This window comes from Alligator mississippiensis, chromosome 14 (assembly GCF_030867095.1).
Source record: "Alligator mississippiensis isolate rAllMis1 chromosome 14, rAllMis1, whole genome shotgun sequence".
NCBI classification, from domain to species: domain Eukaryota; kingdom Metazoa; phylum Chordata; order Crocodylia; family Alligatoridae; genus Alligator; species Alligator mississippiensis.
Genome location: NC_081837.1, coordinates 13,185,358 through 13,207,218, shown reverse-complemented (window position 1 = coordinate 13,207,218; position 21,861 = coordinate 13,185,358). Strand labels below are relative to the sequence as shown.

General features: G+C 45.8%; 1 protein-coding gene across 1 annotated transcript in view; it reads right to left on the bottom strand.

Moving 5' to 3' along the window:
* The window catches only part of CASTOR2 (cytosolic arginine sensor for mTORC1 subunit 2), a 164,045-nt gene that overhangs the window by 55,589 nt on the left and 86,595 nt on the right, over window positions 1-21,861 (bottom strand). The window contains exon 2 of the mRNA XM_006274128.4: window positions 21,253-21,323. Coding sequence (XP_006274190.1) covers window positions 21,253-21,323 — 71 coding nt within the window. The remainder of the gene's footprint in view (window positions 1-21,252; window positions 21,324-21,861) is intronic.

Genomic DNA, 21,861 nt, shown 5'->3' with positions numbered 1-21,861 from the left:
TCAAACCTAAATTAACAATGGGCTGCTTTGTTTCAACTCTCCTCCACGAAAAAGGCCGTATTCGCTTTATTCTTTAATTCCATAAGAGTCTTTCTCCAGCCAAACCATTTAAGAGCTGCAAACCCAAGTAGGGAGAAAACAGTAACAGATTTACTGCGGTATCTACTCATTGCAGAAAGTATACTTCATGCAACTATGCAGCAATAGACTACCCTGACTGCTCATTAGCAAGCAATCCTTTAAGCCAGCACAGTTGTGTAGAGCAAATTCTTATGATTAATCCTCTTTTCCTTGAGGTTAAATTTGAAATAAGATGCCTTGTTATGTGCTCTGTTTAATACCTTTCTTGCCGTCTCGAACTCTCTGGTTGCACTGGATACTTTGGAAACAGAACCTGCCAGCATACCAGAATCTTTAAAGCCTTTTGCTTCCTGGAGGAACTGTATTTGGAACAAGTTATTATTTATATTGTGGTACGGGCTAGGCGCCCCAGTCATGCATCAGGGCCCAACTGTCTTGAGCGATTGAAACAAAATGAAATTTCAGCAGATTTAAAAGTATTTTTCATTCTGTCGCTGCTTGAAACTCTCCAAGTTTTTATTTTCCCAGGTCAAAACAGGATATCTTTTCAAACAAAATTTTCCATTTCAAGTTAGGGAATAATCCCCACCTCTCCATGTGGCTAAACTCACCAATCAAAATTGGCAATGGAAAAGAAACCCCAAGAAACCAAACCAAACCACAAAAAAGGCTGTCAAAGCAACTCATTTTTTCCTATTAAAGTTTCCATCAAAAACATTCAAGATTCAGAGAAATAAATTAAGAAGTTAAACGTCTGAGGGCAAGTAAAAAAAGAAAAGATATATAGCATCGTTTGAAATATGTCTACACATGTTACTAGTGTTAGTGGACATTTCAACAAGGGATCAAGTTAGATAAATGAGGGGGCCTGCTCAAGACCTAGGCAGCCCTTCATTTTTATGATATACAATTAGTTTCTATCATACTACTCACAGTGGCCCCATTCAAGAAAGTATCCCACTTAGGAAGGTGTTCAAGTACTTTTGTTCCTTAATGCCATTATCTGAGTGAGGTTTAACACAGCTGATAAACTCAAGTGCTACTATTGTGTCACAACACTGGGGCCAGGGACAGAAATTACACAAAAACTGGTATCAGGGATTGGAAATGGGTTCAAATCTGTAACACAACAGGAGTTCGGCATACATAAACCGCTTTCAAAATGGCTGAAACCTGTTTAGAATAAACCTGGATGGATGTAGTATATCAGACTTCACTGATTTAGGTTAAATCAGTTTATTGAATGTCTGTCCCAGAGCCCCTCCAGCCTGCAGGCATGTGGCTACATTTCTGGAATTAAAACTGAATGTCTGTTCACCCGTTAATTGGTTCAGACTACGCGGCTTAGGCTAACCTATGAAGACTGAATCGAGCCTTGGGCTTTTTGACGGTCTCCCCCAGCAGTTTTCATAAGAGCAAAGTTTTCCTTTGGTTTCCTCGTCCAAACTTGCCCTCTTCCCAACTGGGCTGTGCTCTCTTTGGCTGCTTTTGCTCACCCCAGAAATGAGAGCATTTCAATAGGGCTGTAAGCAATCGGGCTTTGATCCTACAATGATCTGTCCGTATTCTCAACTGGATCCTGTGGCAGTGCGCACTTGCTTGAAGTTAAGCAGGTGCAGGAGTCTTAGGAAAAGCAGGATTATAGTTTGTGAAAAAAATTCTGTGCGAGGAACCTTATTATCACCCTTCCCAATCGGTAGGTGTTTTTCCCTGTGGTTGGTGAAGTGTACTCTATAGCTCCTTTGAACTCCATGTTTACAAGATGCAGAGTGCACTTTTGAAGACAAATTGGTTCCTGAGCGTGGTCATCTTTTACCTGACTGAAAGGCAATCTGAGAAGCTGACATGGATTGCCCTTGGTTTCCTGGAAACATGAATAATTCTCCCTTGTTTAGGGGGCAGAAAAGGTACATACAAGCCACTAATAGCAGGCACCGCTGTGGCATGTCAGTGCATTCATCAAGGTCAAAATTTGTTTGTGCAAATGCTAAAAAAGTATTTGGCTGGGGGGCACATATCTCTTCCCCGTTCCCTCTGCAAACAGGCAGAAAGTGTTCATCAGCACAGGCACTACTGTCTCTTCCAAACAGCAGAGAGCTTGTTTGAAGGACTGCTTAGATTTGTTGTTGTTGGTCATTGATGGAAAGTGCCAGAAGAGACCTTGCCAGAGACCTATCCACAAAGGTGACCCATATAAATCCTCGTTCTGCATCTAGAATGGCTCTATTTCCACAGTGGGGAAAAACACCCAGCAAAGCCAGAAGAAGAAAACAAAATTAACCCCACCCACTCACCCATCACAGTGGTATCAGCTGTGCTGCATTTTGGTCTCTTTCCAATACGGGGACCTCCCTTTCATTAATTTTTTTAACTCCTCTGAGTCCAAGTGTCACATGATTTCTGGCTTTATTCCGGTTGTAACTGCTCCTTCTATTCCAGCTTTCCACCTAGCAGAACTGTACATGGTTTTCTTTCCCTCCCTCCTCGTTGTTTTTATTTCCCAGTGTCTTCTGCTGGCTCCACTTCCACCACCCCACCTTTAGGGTCTCCCCTGTGCGTTTCCCCAGTTGCTACCTTTTATGCAGAAACCCAGAGAATATCAAATGGCTCTCTCAACAGACCCGACAGTAGATGGGTGCAGCGTCTTTTCCAAGTGTGTTCCAGCTAGGAGCCACATATAAAGTACTGCTTTGGGACGGGGTCAGGCTTAACTGCCACTCACCACGCGCCATGTGCAGGTTTTAGCCCAAACTAGCCTGTAGACAGACAACAGAGACCACTGGCTCTATTCTGGCCAGAATTTTTGCAGTCCATTCTTGGATGGAGCTGGGATTTTTCTTCCTCCTGGCTCTGTTCTTCATTGTTACTCCGAGTCTCTCTCTCCCTTTCTCTTTCATCGCTGTTTAAACACCAAACGTTCAGTAGATTATGAGGTCAACTGCATATTCCAAGGTCTCCTAATACAGACGCTGGTCCTGATTGCTTATACAATCGTGCCAAACCTTAAGGCTAGATACAGACATTACACGTAAACAGGTTTAAACAATCAGAAACTGGTTTAAACCTGTAACAGAGCACAAGTTACATAAACCAGTTGCAAAATGGCCAAAACTGGTTTAAGATAAACCTGGTTAAATGTAGCATCAGATTGAACTGATTTGGGTCAAACCCATTTATGGAACTTCTCTCCCAGACATAGGCAGCGGAAGTGGGGGAGGTATTGGGGCTTAGCCCCACCAAATGCAGGGCAGCAGTAAGGCCACAAGGCAGCTTGGCCGAGGGCTTCTGGAGGCTGCAGCAAGGGTGAGGAGGGAGTGGGGCTGGGGCTAGGGGAGGGGCAAGCACTGCACACCTGGTGCGGCACAGGACTGAGAAGTGAGCAGCTCATTTGGGGGGCATGGCTTCTGCTGCTATGCGGACCCCAGGAGGCATGGGGTGGCATGTGTTCCCGGATCTGTGTGGGGCAGGGCAGGCTGCCATTGCGGGCTGGGGCCAGGGCTGTGCTGGGCTCTTCCGAGTTGGGGCCGGGCGGGGCTGGTGCTGGAGTCCTTAGGGCTCCAGTTCCTCTGGCCAAACAGTGCAGGTGAGGCTTGCCCCACTCTGGCCCCCAGCTCCAGGCCCCCACGGGCAGTGCAGGGAGGTGGCTGGGGCTGGTGCAGGGCTCCAGGGCGGCAGATTCGTTGGCGTGGGGGGTGCCAGCGCCAGGCAATGACCCTGGGCATGGGGGAAGGGGCAGGTGCACAGGTGCAATGGCCCCAGCCCCAATCCTGGGCCCAGCTCCGCTCCTTCCCAATTCCTGCCTGGTCCCAGCCTCAGCCCCAGCCACACTCCCACGGCCCTTTCCTCTCCCCCCGCAGACCTTCCATGCATGCGCACTCAGACTCCCCACCAAAAATTTTTTCCTTCCGCCTATGGTCCCAGACCTCTTCCTGGCTTAAGTTAAACCAGAGTCCCCCAGCATCCTAGATGCTTTGGAGCCCTGGGCTGGGTTGGGCTGAGCTGGGTGGGCTGTGCCATCTGCTCTAGAGAGCAGGGCTGGCCCCATCCCTCTTCTCCCTAGCCAGAGCTCTGGAACAGATTGCAGGCACAGCTGGGTCTGCCTGGCTTCCTCCTGCCCCACTCCCCTCACTGCTCACTGCTTAAGCAGGGATTCCCCCTTCCCTTCCTCCCATCTCCCACAGCATGGACCCCAGCCCCATGGACCCTAGGCATGTGGTATGCTAGCTATTGTTGAGAAGGGTCTGCATGTGTGTGTGTGTGTGTGGGACAGGACAAAGGCAGACAGGACAGTGTCCACTTAGGGCCAGGGACAAGCTAATCAACAGGTCAGCTGGTAATGTCCCTCTGTTCCTTCCTTGGAAAGAGCATGAACTAATGAGAGAGGCTTTTGTTTTGTTGATGGGCTGCTAAACACTGTGTTATCCGCTCCCTGCTGGCTCTCTCCCCTGCCAGGTTTGCTGCAGATAGTATGAAGAAGCAGGGAGAGGAAGACTGAAAAGCTCAGTATCGTCAACAGATGCATGCACTGCACACCCCCACTGCCTCAGAGTGCTAGGTGGGTGCTGGCAACACTCCTACTCCTTGAGCAGCAAGCGTGGAAAAGCCTGGGACTGTGCAGGCAGGATGGGGGTTTAAACCTCTCCCTAATCAGAGCATCCTGTCCAGGCCTGGCCACACCCCCTGTCAGCTCAGCACTGTAGAAAGGAAGGGAGGGCTGCTCTAGCGTCCCGCTGCTTCTAGCCTGAGCCACTTCAGGCATGTGCCGGCATTTCCTCAGTCCAGAAGGGATGCCTATAGAGTTGCAAACCAGTTCAACCTAGCCAGGTGAGACTAACCTGCAAAGATTGAATCAACTCAAGCTCAGGCTTTTTGAATGTCTGTCCCTAGCCTAAGACATCAGAATGGGGGGGAACACAAAACCGCAAGGACGGTCACATTTCCAGGGGTTCTCTCTTCTCTTCAGTTGTCCTCAGCCAATCAGGGCCATGAAGATCTACAAGTGAGCTCCCAGTTTTATTTATCAATAGCAGGAAATCGTGTTCAACTCCTCAACCAGTGACTCCAGCCAGAGATTCCCTGGGGACGTGCCAGAAGCAGATAAGCCAACATACCTTTGCAGCATCAGGCTAGAGTTCAAGAAGAGACCTGTGAAGCAGCAGCTGGAAAATAACCCCCACCCCTCCAATCTCTTCCTACATCTCTAAAATCTAAGGGTAAAAAAGAAACCAACAAAGAAAAAAAAAAACCCAAAAAACAAACCTGGCTTTTTTATTTTTTGAAGAAAACAAGTTCAGCTAAAAGTGTCTCAGTAAATAAACATCTTGTCCCAGCCCAAAGCAACAGAGGAGCAGAAGAGAAAAACAAGTACAAAATGAATAACTACCAGGCTCATTTATTTCAACACAACCCAAAAGAGTTTTATTTACTCATCAGTCTGCTGCATGCTGTGAAAAACAGGAAGATAAAACCAGCCTAGAGTAGGCTAGAGTTCAGGTGAATGGGGTCCTTTCAAAGGACTTACAGACCACCTGGATAATATTAGCAACACTTCTAGACCTTTCAGAAATCGATTCTAGCCCACGTTACAAAACTCTTTAATGCTTGTGGACTCAAAAACCGTTGTGGGCCATCTTTCTTATGGCAGCACACACGAACAAATGAAGGCGCTGTCTAATTTTGGAAGACAGAAAAATGACCAACAGTTTAAGGAGAGAGCAAGGCAGCCTGAGCCATAGAGGAATCATCAAATCTTTAAAAACAATTCAGTAGCAGCTGCAAAATAATGGAAACCCCAATTAAGGGAGATTAGCAGAAAATTAGCAGGGATCAGGCTGCTGAAAGGAGTATGTTATATTTCCATATTACATAGCGCACAACTGGTAGGGAGGAGAGAAAGTGCAAGGGACCGTTTAGCCGTGCATGGTTATATAAGGGACAAAGACGGGACTTGGCTACCATCAACCCCCAAAATCACAAGGTGTACCAAATTATTTATAATCATGTGATTGTAAACCCCAAAAATACATCCTGGGTTCTTTTCATTTGCCTTTCAGTGTTTGAGCACGGTGGGATCATGTTTTCAAGCGCTGTTCCATTATCACAAGAACAAGAAGCTTATTTAAAATGAGTAAATAAAAAAGAAACCCAAGATTGTGACGTAACAACTCAATTCTCCAAGCCAAGGCTTTAAGGAAAACAATTTATCTTTATACTCATTACAGCCTGGCCCAAACACCCAACCTTGCAGTCACTAGCCAGCTGTGAGTAGACCCAATTACTCAATCTAATGTGCTTCTGAACCTCTAGCTGGGCAGAGGCCAGTTACCGTCTCTGGTGCTGGGACCTCAGGACATGCCACAGGCTCAGACGTCTCAGATGATGCCTTGAGAAAAAGACGACACCGCTACCTGCCCTAGACCTTAAAATCCATGTCAGATATCTCAACCCCTCCTGTGGCTTATACAAGTCCCTCCAGAGCTCTGCAAAGGATATGCCTATGGTTTATGACCTTGCAGCAGAAAAACAAAAAAGACAAGAAATTTTAACTACATTGACAGAAAACAACCCTGAGAGTCTCCTTGACCTCATCTGAGATCACCTCTTCTTCCCAAGCCGGGCTTTGTTAGCCAGGCAGAGTTTCTCCTCCCTCTTTCCTGCAAGACCTATTCGGTGAAAGTTAACCAGAAGCCACATCCACCAGGCCTGCTTCCCTCGCCCCCAATTTATAGGCCCCTGAATTGGGCACTATTGTTTCATGGTAGAGGATTTGTAGTCAAGGGTCAGTCAAAGTTGGTAGCTTCAGACTGCTCTCAGCGATAGCACCGAATGGGTTTCCTAGGCAGGGCAGCTGTCTGGTACAATGGGCTGCCCTTGGGTACAGCAGCCACAGAGCTAGTATGTTAGACAAAACTTTTTGTGCAATACAGACGCACCCTGCCCTGTCACAGTGCTCATAATAAAAAGACCAGCAGTCCTTGTGCTTCGAGCACTTTTCTCCTGATACTGCCATTATAGTTTAAGCTGACAGATTCCTTTTAGGAAACAGCTGGACTCCCAGGTAGGTAGCAGCCATAGAGGGGTATCAAGGGCATCACAGAAAAAAGAAATGACACAGTATGAGATCTATGCTACAGCTCTTTGATCAATGGGAAGACTTCCACAAGTAAGGACTATGTAAAATGGGTATGATCCAGACTTGAGTTAGTAAACCTCTCTAATTAATTTGGTTTCATGTCCTTAACAGAGGTAAGGGCTCAGGACTTAGACATCAAGATGGCGATTTAATCCAGAGTGTAAAGAAAATGCTTTAAGAGCTGCAATAAAAGTGCACAGGTTATCCTGGAAGAGGGTTTGATCCTTCAGTATTGTCTGGTCTGAGCTCTGAGGCAGTTAAGACTGGAGGGTAAATATTAAATAGAATAAAAATTGAGACCTGCTCTCAATGGTTTATTAATACATCCCTTACTGGGCTCAGGGAAGAATAAAGAGTGGATGGGGCAAAGGATTTCCAAATAACCATTTTCTGCAGTCATGGAAGGGAATTTAGAAATCAATGATCTGCACAGTGCAATGAGTAAAAACTTCCATAAGCATGAATCACAAGGCCAAACTTAATGAATGCAACCTGATGCCTGCAGACTTTCCAAATTGGAGAAGTGATCTGGAAGAACAGTTGACTTGTCTGAAAGCTGCACCTATGGTAGAAGAATTTACCAGTTTAAACTACTATCCCCAAACTTTTCTATCATAAACTATTTATGTTATACTTTTGTCAGGGCCCGATTGTGTACTAAGTGCATCAGGCAGGCAACATATGGGCAGCTCTGCAGGATACTATAACCCTGAGAAGCTGCAGTCCTCAGCTGCAGGTAAACCGTATATGTCTAACGTAGTGTATACTCAACTGAGTACGTCTGTGGGCCAGAACATAAATGATAGAAAACTTGTCTGAGTGGTGGCTGCAGATGAAAAACAAAGTACTGATGCTAAAAACACAAAGGATGGGAATCCTTAACTTGATGGACACTCGACTTCTTAGAGGAACAATGGTGACCTTCTTTAGAGCAATGACTGCAGATGTTGAGTATCCAAGGAGAGAGAGGTAAACATTAGCCAAAGGGAGATAAAACTGGAACTCACTCAAGCTTCTCATGCATTAGCTGCGCCCAAAATATTAGTGCTGTAGTCAAATAAAACAGTTTAGGCATGCTGTTGAATTAGAGGCCATTGTTATCTCAGAGCAATGTTATTGCAGCTGGCAGGAAACTAAATAACCCAAAAGTAACTTGGAATCATATGAAGCTGTACAGTATACAGATACACAGCCCAAGTTTGCAATCATCACGCTGGAAAATAGTGCTCTGGAAAATAGAAGTAGATATTTGAATCGATAACACCGTCTCAGACCCTGTCACTTTGTATCATGCCAGACAGCAAGAACAGTCATTCCAATTCAGGGTGGAGGGCTATATGGTCTTTACTGACTTCCTTCAAGACTTCTTTCGCTGACCTGGGAAGTGGTGCCAACACACTTATGCAGCTTATGCAGGTCTATTAAGACCCCCCACAACATTTAAGCAACTGACATCTCCAAAAGGAAAGTATGTCTTCATCACAAGGATCCACTAGAATAGCTACCAAAGAGTGAGTATAAAAAAAAGAACTAATTACACTGGAACCCCATTCTGATTTAATTTTAATAAATTAGTTCTCTTCCTATCAATTTTGTTACTTCAAATCCTGAGGTCCTCTTAGATAATAAGTAGTTTAGATTTACAGAGAAGAAAGGGACCTCTAGAGGTCACCTAGTCCAACCCTCAATAGTTTATCTTCCTTCTAGCTAGGTGAAAAGGGTGTACTTGCTAGCACACTACTACCATCGTGTGAAAAAAAAATGACAAACATTCACAACATGAAAAATCTGATTGGGGTGGCCTCGTTTATAAACCTTAGGCCTGTGATTTCTGGAGTAGAAAATGCAACGCTTGCTTCAAAGCCAGCATGGTGGAATATTTCTGCCAGTTTGGCAATTAATCTGGTTATTACCTGTAGTAAATGCTGCTGCATAAAAAAGTCAGCTCTTTGCAAGGGCTTGGGAATTACTAGCTATAAAAGGATAACATTCCTACCTGGGGAGGAAAGGGCAAGCATAAACGCTGTCTGCGGTGTAGGAGGTTAATAGGAAACAAAAGTTTTATTGTGGCACGTTAGAAAAATTCTTGACACCATCATAGAGGACATCTTATTTTCAGGAGCCGGGGGGTGGGCAATCTCCAGGTTCACATCTGGAGGCAAGGGTGGTAACCTGAACTGAAAGTCAAGGCAAAATCTTGGGCATAAGGAGACTATGGTCCAATTCCAAGCAGTGCCTCATAAATCTTGTGGGATCTGGATGAGTTCTTTTACTCTCCGACTCTATTTTTCTCGTGCAAAAAAACAGGTCGTCGCAAGAGAGAAAAACAGGAATATTTTTAAAGGCTCCTGAAAGCCAAAGCATCATTGTGGCCAAAAATGTAGCATGGTGGGTAAGGTGGGTTCCAAAAATAATTGCTGTATTTTTCCCCTCGTTGGAGGAACGGTGTAGAAAGGCAAGTGTAGGTTACGTGACAGTTTGCTCTGAGAAACACAGAAAAGCGCCAGCAGACAATGCATCTCTAATAGCGATTAACCCTGAAAAAAAGCAAAACCAGATCTATGACTCCATGGGCTGGAGTTGGCTGCTGAAAAAAATGCATGTCTGAATTGCAAGTAAAGGCAGGCGAGGGCTTTGAGACTGACTCCTGGATGCTGTGTGTAGGCATGTGAGTTTGTATGGCACGTGTACACCATCTTCTCCCAAGTGAACAATCCTTCAGAAGGGCCCCCTCCACCCAGCATGGTGGACCCGCTGCAGAGTCTTTCCCCAGCTATTGTCCGTTGCGATTTGCTTTCAGACAGGAAAGCTCTGCTCGCTGATTTTTCAGTGTCAGCGTCCACCGCCAGGCTTCGCTGACCCACTTAGTACTTAAAAAATGAATGGGTTCCACGGTCTGAAAGGATTCAGGATTTTGTTTACGGTAATTAGGGTGCACAAACTGCAAAATTCAGCAGATTTCCCACCTCCTGACACGACTTTCTCTAAATTTTACGTATCTTGGGCAAGGGCTCTGCTTCCAGATTGCTGCATTGGTGAAAGAAAGAGCCCAGGTTAGTGGGCGGGAAGAGCAACAACACCACAGACCTATCTGTTCTGGCTACCAGGGGGCAGGGAGAGAAAGAGGGCAGCGTGGACACAATGTTTTTCTCAAAAAGGGAAGAAACACAGAGAGGGAATGAACTCCATACAGTTTGACTCCAACACTTCAAATGCTATCAGTTTCTATTTCAGGATGAAATATCTCTCCATAAGAGGAATTCATCTTTATAAAACCTATGCAGAACTTCCAACCATATTTCACTGGACTGACACCATGAGAGGCAGTATTTCAAAAGAAGCCTAAAATATTAGCTTAGACTCCCTTAGAGGCTAATATTTTGACTAAATTCTTGGAGTAGGGTTTTTCTTAAAGCAGCTTTGTGGCTGTTAACTTGCGCAGGTCAATCTTATTGAGGCTTAAAGCAGTATCAAGGGTATGAGAGTTAGAAAGATGATGTACTTATTTCCTCAAAACAAAACTTTAAGAAAACGCTTCTACCTTCCCTCCTCCGAAGTGGAGGTTACAACCCTTAAAAGATAAGATGCAGAAGGGAAAGCACAGTGATCTGCACTGCATTTTAATCACACTGTGGCCAGATGTCAGAGATGTTGAGCACACCTACACTTCGTAATGAAGATATCAGTAGCTGCTGGTATTCAGCTTCTCTGGCATTTAGCATCCTGGATTCAAGTTGTGAGCTTAGTAAGCTCCATCCAATTTGTACGGTGACTGGCATGCACTTTTATCTGTGTGCAAATGTCTATCTGCTTTGCAGCTAAGACTTCCAAGGTGAGGTCTTCAATAGACAAGATGGAGCCCACGGTGCATCAGTGTACCCTATGTATTGTAACATGCTGGCCTGTTACTCTGTGACTTCAGAGATGACTTATTCAGTGAAGCTACAGGAATATCATTGGTAAAGGCTCTGGTATCCTTTGGAATGGAAAGTACTTGAGAAATGCTATTTATCATAGACATGGCACGGGATATTTTAAAAGCATTCACATGCATATGATAACACATGTGAAGCAGGTTGATGCGATTGTCCCTACTCCACAGAAAGCAGTTAAGTTCAGAGAGGTGCCCAAGGACAGCCCGAGAAGTCAGTGGCACTGCGGCGCAGTCAAGTCAGGAACTCGGGCTCCATGTCTGAAACGGTGGGGACATAAGGTCGATGCCACAGGTAACTGGACCAAGAATTCAAGGCAAACTGTTTACCTACCTCGCATATCTAACCTGAAATCAAAACACAGCTTCCAGACCCCGCCGGAGCCAAAGCCCGTGAAGGATGGTTAGCCCACCCAGGGCAGGACGTAGCACCATTATCCTAGGGCTGCAAAGAACAGGCAGAACATCCCTGTGCCCGCTTCCCTAATAACACAGACACTAGCTCACAGTGATCACCCTTGCAAGAGCCATCTGATGCTACCTTGGAGCTGAAAATTCATCTAGCACGGCTGTCTGCATTTCTGAAGTCAAAGGTATTCCATTAATTAAACTCATTCTAGCACTAGAGTAAGCAGAGCCTGCCGTGCTAGAGGGGTGGCACTGGGAAAGTTAGGACAGCTCTCAGTCATGCTGAAGGGAAAGGCAGACTCTGGACCAGGGCTGACGGGAAACAGCCAAAAGAGACCTGTCACTGCAGGGAAAGGCAGCAAGACTGCAGAAGCTGGCAGAGAAAAAGAAACTTGCCGCTGCTGCATCATGAGCCCAAGCGTTCTTCTCACTGCAAGCAAAATGGGTGTGCTGGCTATTGGGGTGCACACCAGCTCCCTCACCTCCAGTGGCTTCCTCTCCTCCTCCTCCTGCCCCAGCTGCCTCACTCTGGACAGCAGGTAGTGCATGGAAGTGGCGGCAGAGGCATAGGGGACACAAGCACCATATGCCCAGCCAGGCCGAGGGGAGCAGCTGCAGCCCGGCGGCTCCTGCCCCAGCACATGGGGCTCAAGCTTCAGCTCCCAGCTTCGTCTTCTACCCGCTCGGCCGCTTGCAGGTAACTGCTCATTGCACTGGGCAGGCGGAGTGGGTGGAAGGCAGCCAGGAGCTGAAGCTGAAGCCCTGCACACTAATACAGGAGCTACCTGGCTGCAGTTTCCCCTCTTCCTGCCTTAGCATGTGATGCTATTATGGAATCACCTCTACATACACTACACAAAAAAAAATGTAAATATAGGCAAAAAGCATTTTTTGAAATAAAATTAATATATGTTAATTCCGGTAGATGTTTGATTTTTTTTTTAACCTATAATTAGTTAAAATGATATCTTCCAAAGGATTTTTATGTGCATGTCCCTCAACAGCTCACCAAAACTTGCTAGGGGTCCTACCAGCTGAAATAATTTCCCGCCCCTGATGCAGGGTGATGTGCCCCTGTCACGCCCTCCCTTGCATCCTCCATCATTGGTTTAGAAATGCCGGAGGACACGTCCCTGACTGTTCCATTTAATAGCTATTAATGGATCTATCACCCATGATCCGTCATCCATGAATTTGTCTAGGTCTATATAGATATTTTAAAATGTGTTTAAAGTACTGTCAGATTTCTCTCTACCAAAGTAAGTAAGTAGGATTATCATTTTTCCATCCATCTGGCCTTCACCGTTCAAAACCCATCTAAATCCTCAAAGGATCATTCCACCATTTCTGTTCTAAATCTTGGAAAGGCCCATATATTCATAGGAAAGGGCAGATCAGCAGCTAGCTGTGGTATCCATCCAGCCATCTATCTTCAGCTTTGAATAAGTCTGGAAAGAGCCAAGATTTAATACATTTAAAGGAGGAAATCATGGCTAGTCAAGTGCTCCAGGAAGAGATGTCTTGGCCTTCTTACCCAGCGTTGTGAAATAAAAATAGATATCAGCACACACCCGTCTACTGGAGGAAACAGCAAAAATATGGATTATTTATATACTGTTTCTTTAAATAGGAACAAGCAGAGAAACTGGGCCAAAAGGCTTCTTGCAGAAGGTCACAGACATAACGAATCATCTTTGCAAGCAATTAAGCTTTGCAAGCCTGCTGTGCGGTAGGCTAGTTTAATCACAGTTGTACAGATAGGACAAACCAAGCAAGAGCGAGGCTGAGAGTCTCCTGGCCGAGGTGACACGAGAAAGTAAGGAGTCCATATGTACGTTCTCCACCCTAAGCTACTACTGCTAGAGTCTCACAAAACACATGTGCCAAGGGGAAAACACCATATTTTCAAATGAATGGGCATTTCTGAGAAGTCACAAGTCAAACCCTGGTACGGCTTCTTTGCATTTATACCGTAGCTAAATACATCATTTGAAAACATGCACGTATACAATTGAATGAGGTCAATAAAAAGCTCGAGTGAGAAAATATGTACGTATGAGAGAGAAAGAAAACACATTCTGCTACGAACTAACAGACACTGCTAGTGGCCAGAACATGGTGAACCGGGGAAAGATTTCATGATTATAAAGGTCAGAAGGCAAATTAAGCAAGTATTCGAGACAGAAACAGCTGGCCACGGAGCAATACCAAGTCAAGGGACAGCTATTTATAATAACCATGTTTTAGATTATTCATCTATTAACTTGCTCCCCCTTGTGTTTTCCAGCTTAGACAAGGGGCTGCCATAAGACCTGCATGAATTATGCTTTGTGCTTGAACTTGCAGGCTCAGCTTCTTGTCCATTTTGTGCATGCAGACTCAAAGCCTTCCTTCTTATTACTTGTGCTCTGAGTGGTGAGTAACACGAACCTGGTGGTTCTGACCCCGTGGTCATCCAGATACCACAATGCATAAACAGGCTTGGTAACCAGGTGTAGCGACTTCACTTGGAGAGTGCTTACTTATTCGGCCTGGTCAAAATGTCTTCAGTTTCAGCAAGTTTAGGTCTTTTGAACTTTTATGGTCCAAACTGGTGCTGGGCACTGTGCAAACACATACAGTAAGTCTGTGGGGCTGCTGTTCTCTCTCTCGTAGGCCAAGGCATAAAAAGAGAGGGTGGAATTAAAGACCGCTACTCCCGTTTTACAGATGCTCAAATGAGGCACAGAGCAGACTAAGTATCTTGCCCAAAAATCAAACAGGGAGCCTTATGGTAGAAGTAGCTAGCTAAGATCTCTTTAGTCCAAGTCCAGGGCCTGGGCCACAAGAGCATCTTTCTTTTCCAGATCTAGACCAGATCAGTAATGACCTAAGGCCACATACTGATCAGTGACCTACATTATCTTGGTTTGGTGGTCTCCGCCAATTGTCCAGGAGACAAAAGCCAAGAGCAGAAGGGCTGTTTTCAAGTGAGCTTTAATTTATATCCTTCACAGCAGGAGGATTCACCTCCTCCTTCACCCTATTTGCTTTAATGCTTTTTCCCTCTATTTCTTCACAGTCACAACTCACATCTGCTATTTCAGCAGGAGAGGATCAAACACAGGGGCCATCACCAGACACAAAGGCTGTGGACAGATCATGCTCACTTTGGAACCGGTGGGGACAGAAGGGTTTAAGTGGCCTGTCCAAAGTCAGAGGTGGCCTGTCCAAAGCCAGAATGAGAGTCGACAGAAGCCAGGTCTCTCAGCTCTCATTCTGGCGTGAGCTCTGCTGATTAAAGAAGCTGCCAATCATCACTATTGCACGCAAACTTAACAGCCAGTCCATAAAATGACTCGCGTCCATCCCACGATAGAAATGAACCTGGTACAACCAGGCAGCCCATGGGTGGATGGTCCTTGCAGACATGATGCGGGCTAAACAAACCTGGACACAGTCCTGGGAGAACTGGGCGGCCTCCCAGGGCCCAAAAATGGTATTTTTTTCCCTCTGTCCAATTGTTATTATCATTATCTCTGGGGATGGGAGGGGTGCGATACTCAAAGTTTGCCCAGGGCCACCAGGGATCTAGGTATGGTGCTGAGTATCAACAGCCTCTCAAGACACATATATAGCAGTTTCTCTTCCTTTATAGATACCAGCATCTACGCTGTTAGCTCCAGGGGCCACATTCCCTTGCCCACCACGGTATACCACATGCTCATGCCCACCACCACTACACTGCACACCCTTGCCCCCCTGCCCTCCAGTGCACCACATACCCCTGGCCTTACCCTCAGAAGTTAGTTTCTTGTTGAACAAAATGGCTACATATCCTCTCTCTAGGTGAGGTTCAAAGCAAGGGAAATCAGAGAGATATTTGGGCTTGAAGAAGAACTAAGAGATACCACTGCATGAAAAAAACACCCAGTAAAACTATTGCATGCTTCCTTCTCTGCATACCTGCCTCTAGTTACACCGGCACCGTCATTTACCACCACTATTTTCTTCGGCTTCAGCAGTTAGGAGGAGGAGGAGGAGGAGGATGCAATTCAGTTCTTCATTTCACACTGTGCTGTGCAATTATGGAGACACTGAAACGGGAGGCTAAATGGATGGCTTTTCATTCAAAGCTACCCAAGCAGAACTATCACTGAGCCTAGCAGTGGACTCCCAAGTGAAAAAGGATGAATAGAAACGGGATGAGACTGCTGAGGGGACTGGTACTAGAAAATGGAGAAATAAACTGGATATGCTGTACAAAACCCACAGCACAGATGTGCCATTTGAGGAAAGTGCAGCCTCCCCTGCCCACCTGCCATCTCATTTGGATGCTATCTCCAGGGCAAAAATGCAACATCAGCAGTTCATTCCCAGGATGTGTTAAGCAGGACTTCAAAGAGCACCGCTACCTCGAGATGTGCCATTGTTTGCTTTTCTCTTGTAAGAGCTAAAACCTTCAACAACACCAACAAAGCTGGAGGGTCTGAAGAGACCACACGCTATGGGCTCAGCTGTGGGAGTTCAGTGGAGAGGACAAAGCAGTGGAGAATCAAGTTTTTGTATGTGTTTGAGAGATGCAAAGGGAGGGATCTCTACCAGCCCCCAGGAAGCTTTCAAGCAAATCCTGGCAAGAAAAGCAAAGCCGAGCGAGTGTATATTCCCAGGCATGGTTTAGGGAATAGGAGCTCATGTTCCTCCCATGTCCTGACTTATGCAGTAGGTCAAGGTTGTCCAACTCCTAAGCAGACAGGGGCTGCCACACCAGTAGGGGCCAAGTTCCCCTTGCCCCCCACGGTACACCACATGCCCATGCCCCCCACCACTACACTGCACACCCTTGTCCCCCTGCCCCGCACTGCACCACATGCCCCCGGCCTTACCCTCAGCTCCCTGTGCTGCCACACTACCCTGCCCCTGGGATAGGGGTAGGAAAAGGCAGCCAGGGTAGGGATCCCAGAGACTTGGTCTGCAGCTGGAAGCCCCTGCAGAAGGTGATAAGTCCTGAGGATTTTCCACTCAGCCACCTGTTTTCATACTTTTTTGTTACGCCAAGTCAACAGCAACTGGGCATAGACTTTTCTGTGTTATTAGCTGAATGCAAACATTTTGTCCCCTGCTCCAAAAAACCCCAACGACCTAGAGAAAAACCAAGCAACAGCCACTGGAACAAATAAGACTCAATGGTGATATAATCCCTACCTCGCTGCCATGGATTTAAAGCAAAGAACCAGGCTGAAGCCGATTCCCTCCATTACAATGAATGCTTAAGGAGGCCGGGGCTTTGAGCTGCAGTCATCTTCCAGTGAGAAGAAATAATGACCTCTTTACTTGTCTGCGTTGCTTCCTAATCCCAGGCAAACAGGCTCAGAGAGGCCTTTTTTGTCAGAACAGTTAATAATAATAATTATAGCAGGTTATGGGGTGCTAACAATTGTGGTGACCTATAAAAAAGCCTCATTCCAAAGCAGAGCTGCAACTGCCAGTGTTTTTCCAACCCCAGCTTTTTTTCCTAACTGCTCTCGGTGATACAGCAAGAGGATGTGCTAGGGGCACTGGTTAATCCTCCTTCCTGTCTTGCCCATTAAGTGGTGCAGCGAAACGTTTGCCCGCTGATCCGTGGAGAAGAACGGCAGGTAGTCGTTGCTGTGGATCCTGCCTTTTGCAGGATTACTTCTGTATCTGGAGAGAACAAAACATGACATCATCTCCACGGGGGGAGCGTCTGACAACGCTGCTCACACTGCTAACCTCTGCGTTGGATGCTGGCACCCCCGGGGCTAAATAAATCAAGACAACTGGCAATAGGCCTATTTTAGGCTGAGATTACTAAGACTCCCTTACATTTCTGAAAGGAAGGACGATTAGCTTCTTTCTCAAAAACTCCCTAAATCCTTGACCCGGTTGCCTACAATCTTTTTTGTTTTGTTTTATCCTCATAAGGCAGCACCCTTATGCCTCTCTGAGCCCTTTCTTGCCGTCAAGGGCCAAGACTAAGCAAAGAAAAACAGATCTTTTCTGCCAGCTTGGCTTCACAGCCATTTGAGGAAGGTGCTCCTTCCTCCATCCCAGGAGTGTAAAAGGTGCAAAGAGGAATCGGGTGCTAAGGAAGGGGGTCCAGATGAGACGTTGGATCAAGAAGCTGCTGTGGTTTTGTTCATCCTTGAATAATGGAAAATCTCAGGATAAAGGAGAGTGTCTTTAGACACGAACCTAGAACGTACCAGGGTGCGAGCAACTAGATGCAAACGCTAAGGCAATGCTAGTCTTAGTGCAATAGGCAGACAAGGTTCCTTGGGTGAATCTGATATCTTTTATTAGACCAACCCAAATAGTTGGAAAATAATTATTAAGCAAGCTTTCAGGTTCAAAAACCCTTCGTCAGGCTAAGGAAGTTTCAGCAGTCGGTGTGTGCTCTTCCTATCTTAGTACAAGGTATCTAAGCTGCCAGCTGTCTTTGAGACTGTTGCCCCTGAGGCTTTTAAGTACCCGACCACCAGTCCCCAGGTGCACTAGGCAGCACTACTCTGGAAAAGCTCCTTTTTCTCCTTTCCAAGACGACACAGAGGATGAGCCCTCTCATGCTAGGATCGGAGAGGCTCCGTTTCATCAGACTGAACGGCCAAACAGCGCAATAATTACCTGCAGCTCCGTCTCATTCCCTTCAGTTCCAGATGGTGCAATGCTTTTGATGTCACAGTGTCTGGCTAAGGCTGAGGCTGAAGAGAATAGCCTGGCTGAATGTCAATTCAGACAGGACGGAGGTAATATTAATGAGCCAAGGGAAGGATCCCGAGGGGAAGGCAAAAGAAACTTGGATGCATGCCTCTCCCCAACCAACAAGTGTGTTGGGTAGAGATATCTTGGCATTCTTTGCTGCTCCTGGAATTATAAGGGGTCTCTGTAGCCAAAAACACTGTTTTCCCCCTACTTACATCTGATTACCAGTTCCCAGGAATTTGCCTACAGCCTGTTTTTGTGACTTGTCATTATGCTACAGTCCTAAATTGCATGCTCACATAATAGTTTTCCACAGGACCCTGCTTCATTGACTGAAATGGAGAGGGGGGGGACTGTGCTCGCTTTGCAAGCCACTGTAGTGTGGTTCAGTGAACAGGGCCCACACTGAGGATCTGGGGTCTGTTCTTCACTCCGCTACTCACTTGCTCTGTGACTATACTTCCTTTTTTCCCTTCCCATTCTTCTTGCCCACCAGACACCATTTGCTAGAGGTGGAGTTTGTTTCCTATTGCATGAGGCACCCAATCTCTGCTGGAGCCTCTAAGACGCCACTAGGACACAAATACTTCTAGCACTAATTGAAACTGCATGTGTAGACAGCAGACTATTCATGGGTAACGTGCTCCGAATCTGCAACAAGGAACGGTTGTTCCTTGAATGTCTTGCCTACTTATCATGGAAAAGAACAGTAGCATGCGCCCTTCCATAGCATCTTAAAACACATTTCAAATGAGCAAATACTTGTTGTTACAGATCAGACTGCTTTTAGGGGAAGCTGTGCCTCAGGACTCCCCAAGAAGAAGGCTTCTTTAGTCTCCCTCTCCTGGAGGACACCACCCTGCCCTCCCTGCTCCCCATTCCCCACAAGCCAGCCCTGATATGGCTTCACAAGGGGCCAGCCTCTGTCTTCAAACCTTTGACATCTGTACTATCCCCAGAACTCCCTTCTTTTATTATCCCAGTGGTCCTCCCCCTTTTTTAGACTCAAGGCACTCCTCAGATAATGCTAGCTCTTAGTTTACACTCGTTTTTTTGCTACAAGTATAAAAAAAAAAAAAGAATAATACTAGAGCAATTCTTTCGTTGCAAAGAACTCAGAAAGACCACAGCAGGTCAGAGTGGTTTTAACACTATGATGGATTCCTGTTTGAAATCTCTGGGTTTATCTTGTGAATCATGTCTGCGTGCAAACTTTGTGTGGAACCCCAGGGCATGTTTGGAAAGAGCTCAAGGTACCCCACGGTGCCGTGGCAGGTCAGGTTGAGGATCACTGTGTTAGCTCTTTGGAAAGGGGGGGCGGGGGTGTTTTCTTTTTCAAAGGAGGGGGCAGAGTGCTGATGTCCCAAATAGCCCAGCAGACGGCTCAGCTCCAAACAAACCGTCTTTATTGTGCCACTGCTGTTCCCTCTGTCCTTCCTTGGACTACTCCTTCTCTCTACTCTGCCCTCCCTGGGATTGCTCTCTCTCTTCCTTGCTCTTGCAAAGCCTCACTCTTTCCCCTCAAGCACAATCAACCACAAAACCATTACAAAATTATAGTATTAACCCAGTTAATACTGGGTTACTCACCCATTTAGATGAAAAATAATGTTATGGGGAACCAATCAGAGAGGAGTCTGTGGCCAGGCCTGGACTCCATCTCTCCCTGGGGTGAAAAGGCCATTTAGAAGTCCTACCTACGCAACTATTTACAGCAAAGCCTATTCAGGCTGAGCCCTCCCATAGTGTTTCCCACAAGAATGCAGGCCACAACTCGCAGAAGAGCCCATTTAGCCTTTTTGGTCACGGCTGAAAATATGTTGATCACAAATATTCCAGGATCACCTAATGAAATTATATAAACCAATAACTCAGAACAGATTTATAGTCCAAACAATTGTGATCTGTTTGTGACACTTCCTGAGAAAGTGGCAGGCATCATTCCCTGAAATGATCTGCTGCAAATGATTAATCCATTTAATTATTAATAACCACAGTCTGTTTTAATTTTCTTTATGTGCTTTGCTATTATGAATATTGTTATTGTGGTAATGGTGGTTGCAACTCCATGGCTGACACTTTGTGAAGAATAAACCCTTCTTTTTCACACTGAAATGCATGAATTTTGTCTCCAATTTTGCTAAATGTTTAGACTATAATTCCAGCCCCAAACAGCAGCGTTTGAGCCAGAAATAACAGGAGCCCGGCACTTCCTCATTCCATCACCTAAATCACACTGCTACCAACAAAAATTTCCCCAAATGATACACTATTACACACTGCTTCCACAAGGGCAAACCATTGACTCCATTAGCAGTCATCCAACACCCCACACTCACGACATCGGCTGCTCGCAAAGTCAACTCAACGGTCTTCACGGCTGCTCACAAAGTCAACTCAGCGGTCTTTAGTGTTGCACCGATTCAGTTTTCTGAGCAATTCAAGAACAGCCAGTTCTGCCCTGAGACAGTCAGCGGTAAGGCACAGAGGGAGTGCCATGTATAGGTTAGGAGCAGGTAGCAAGGATTAGGCAAGGTGCTCGCTAGTGATTTTTCAGTTTTTTATAGTAAGTGGCGGATATAAAACAGCTATTTTCAAGCACTTCTTTTAATACAGGGTAATAAGGAAGACCAAGACCTCAGGGAGATTTGATGATGAACCAGCCTGAAATTAAGCCTGATCTCACTTCCAGAAATCAGACACAAGAGTGTGTGGTTGGTTTGGGGTTTGGCTTTGCTTAACGCTGCTCTTTCAAAAAAAATAAATAAAAAAATCTTTCTGGCACTTTGGATCAAAATGTATTCCCGTCCTGCCCGTGAACCACTTTTTATAGCAAAGACGTGATCAAAGTGCCTTTTGTAACTGTGCTTCTTGCATTGACAAAAGGAACGGTTTCACAAACACTCCAGTTTAAAGTCTGATCAGGAAAATGACAAATGGTGAATGTGCCTCCCTCCACCCTAGCCTGGAGGGGAAAGTGGCATGCATTGTGACTTACCTAGAAAGCCCTCTTCATCCACAATGATCGTATAGTCTTCTGGTGTTTCTGTGAGGCTGAAGAACTTGCACCTGCAAAGGAGAACAGGACAGGAGCTTTGTTAGCTGTAGCCTGAGCATAGCCTTTCTGTGTATTCAAATAATTTCCACAGTCCGCCCCATTCTTTTCAGAGAGGCTGCACAGTTCAGTGTTTAAGGTGCTGCCCTGGGCATCCGAAGACCTGGATTCTATTCTCGGCTCTGCCACTGATCAGTTGTGCGACCCACATTCCCTGCCTTCTGCCTTTGCAACAGGGAGCTACTCATTTCTCTATTAATTTTACACATCTTTTGTATTATCATAGCAGCTGGGATCCAGTCAAGGGCTGGAATGCTACTGCACTTCCCACATACAGAACAAAACACATTTGCTCATTGATTCAACTATGTAAACTCCCTTGCAAACCCTTCAAAAGGCCCATGTTTGTCTTATGCATCTTAAGTGAAATTTCTTGTCCTCACCTTCAAGGCCCTGCATTTCCGACGTATCTATTTAATGGACAGGAGCCTGCCATCTTCTCTTCCTCACAGCTCAGTGACTTTTTACATTTTACCCCTACAGAATGCCATT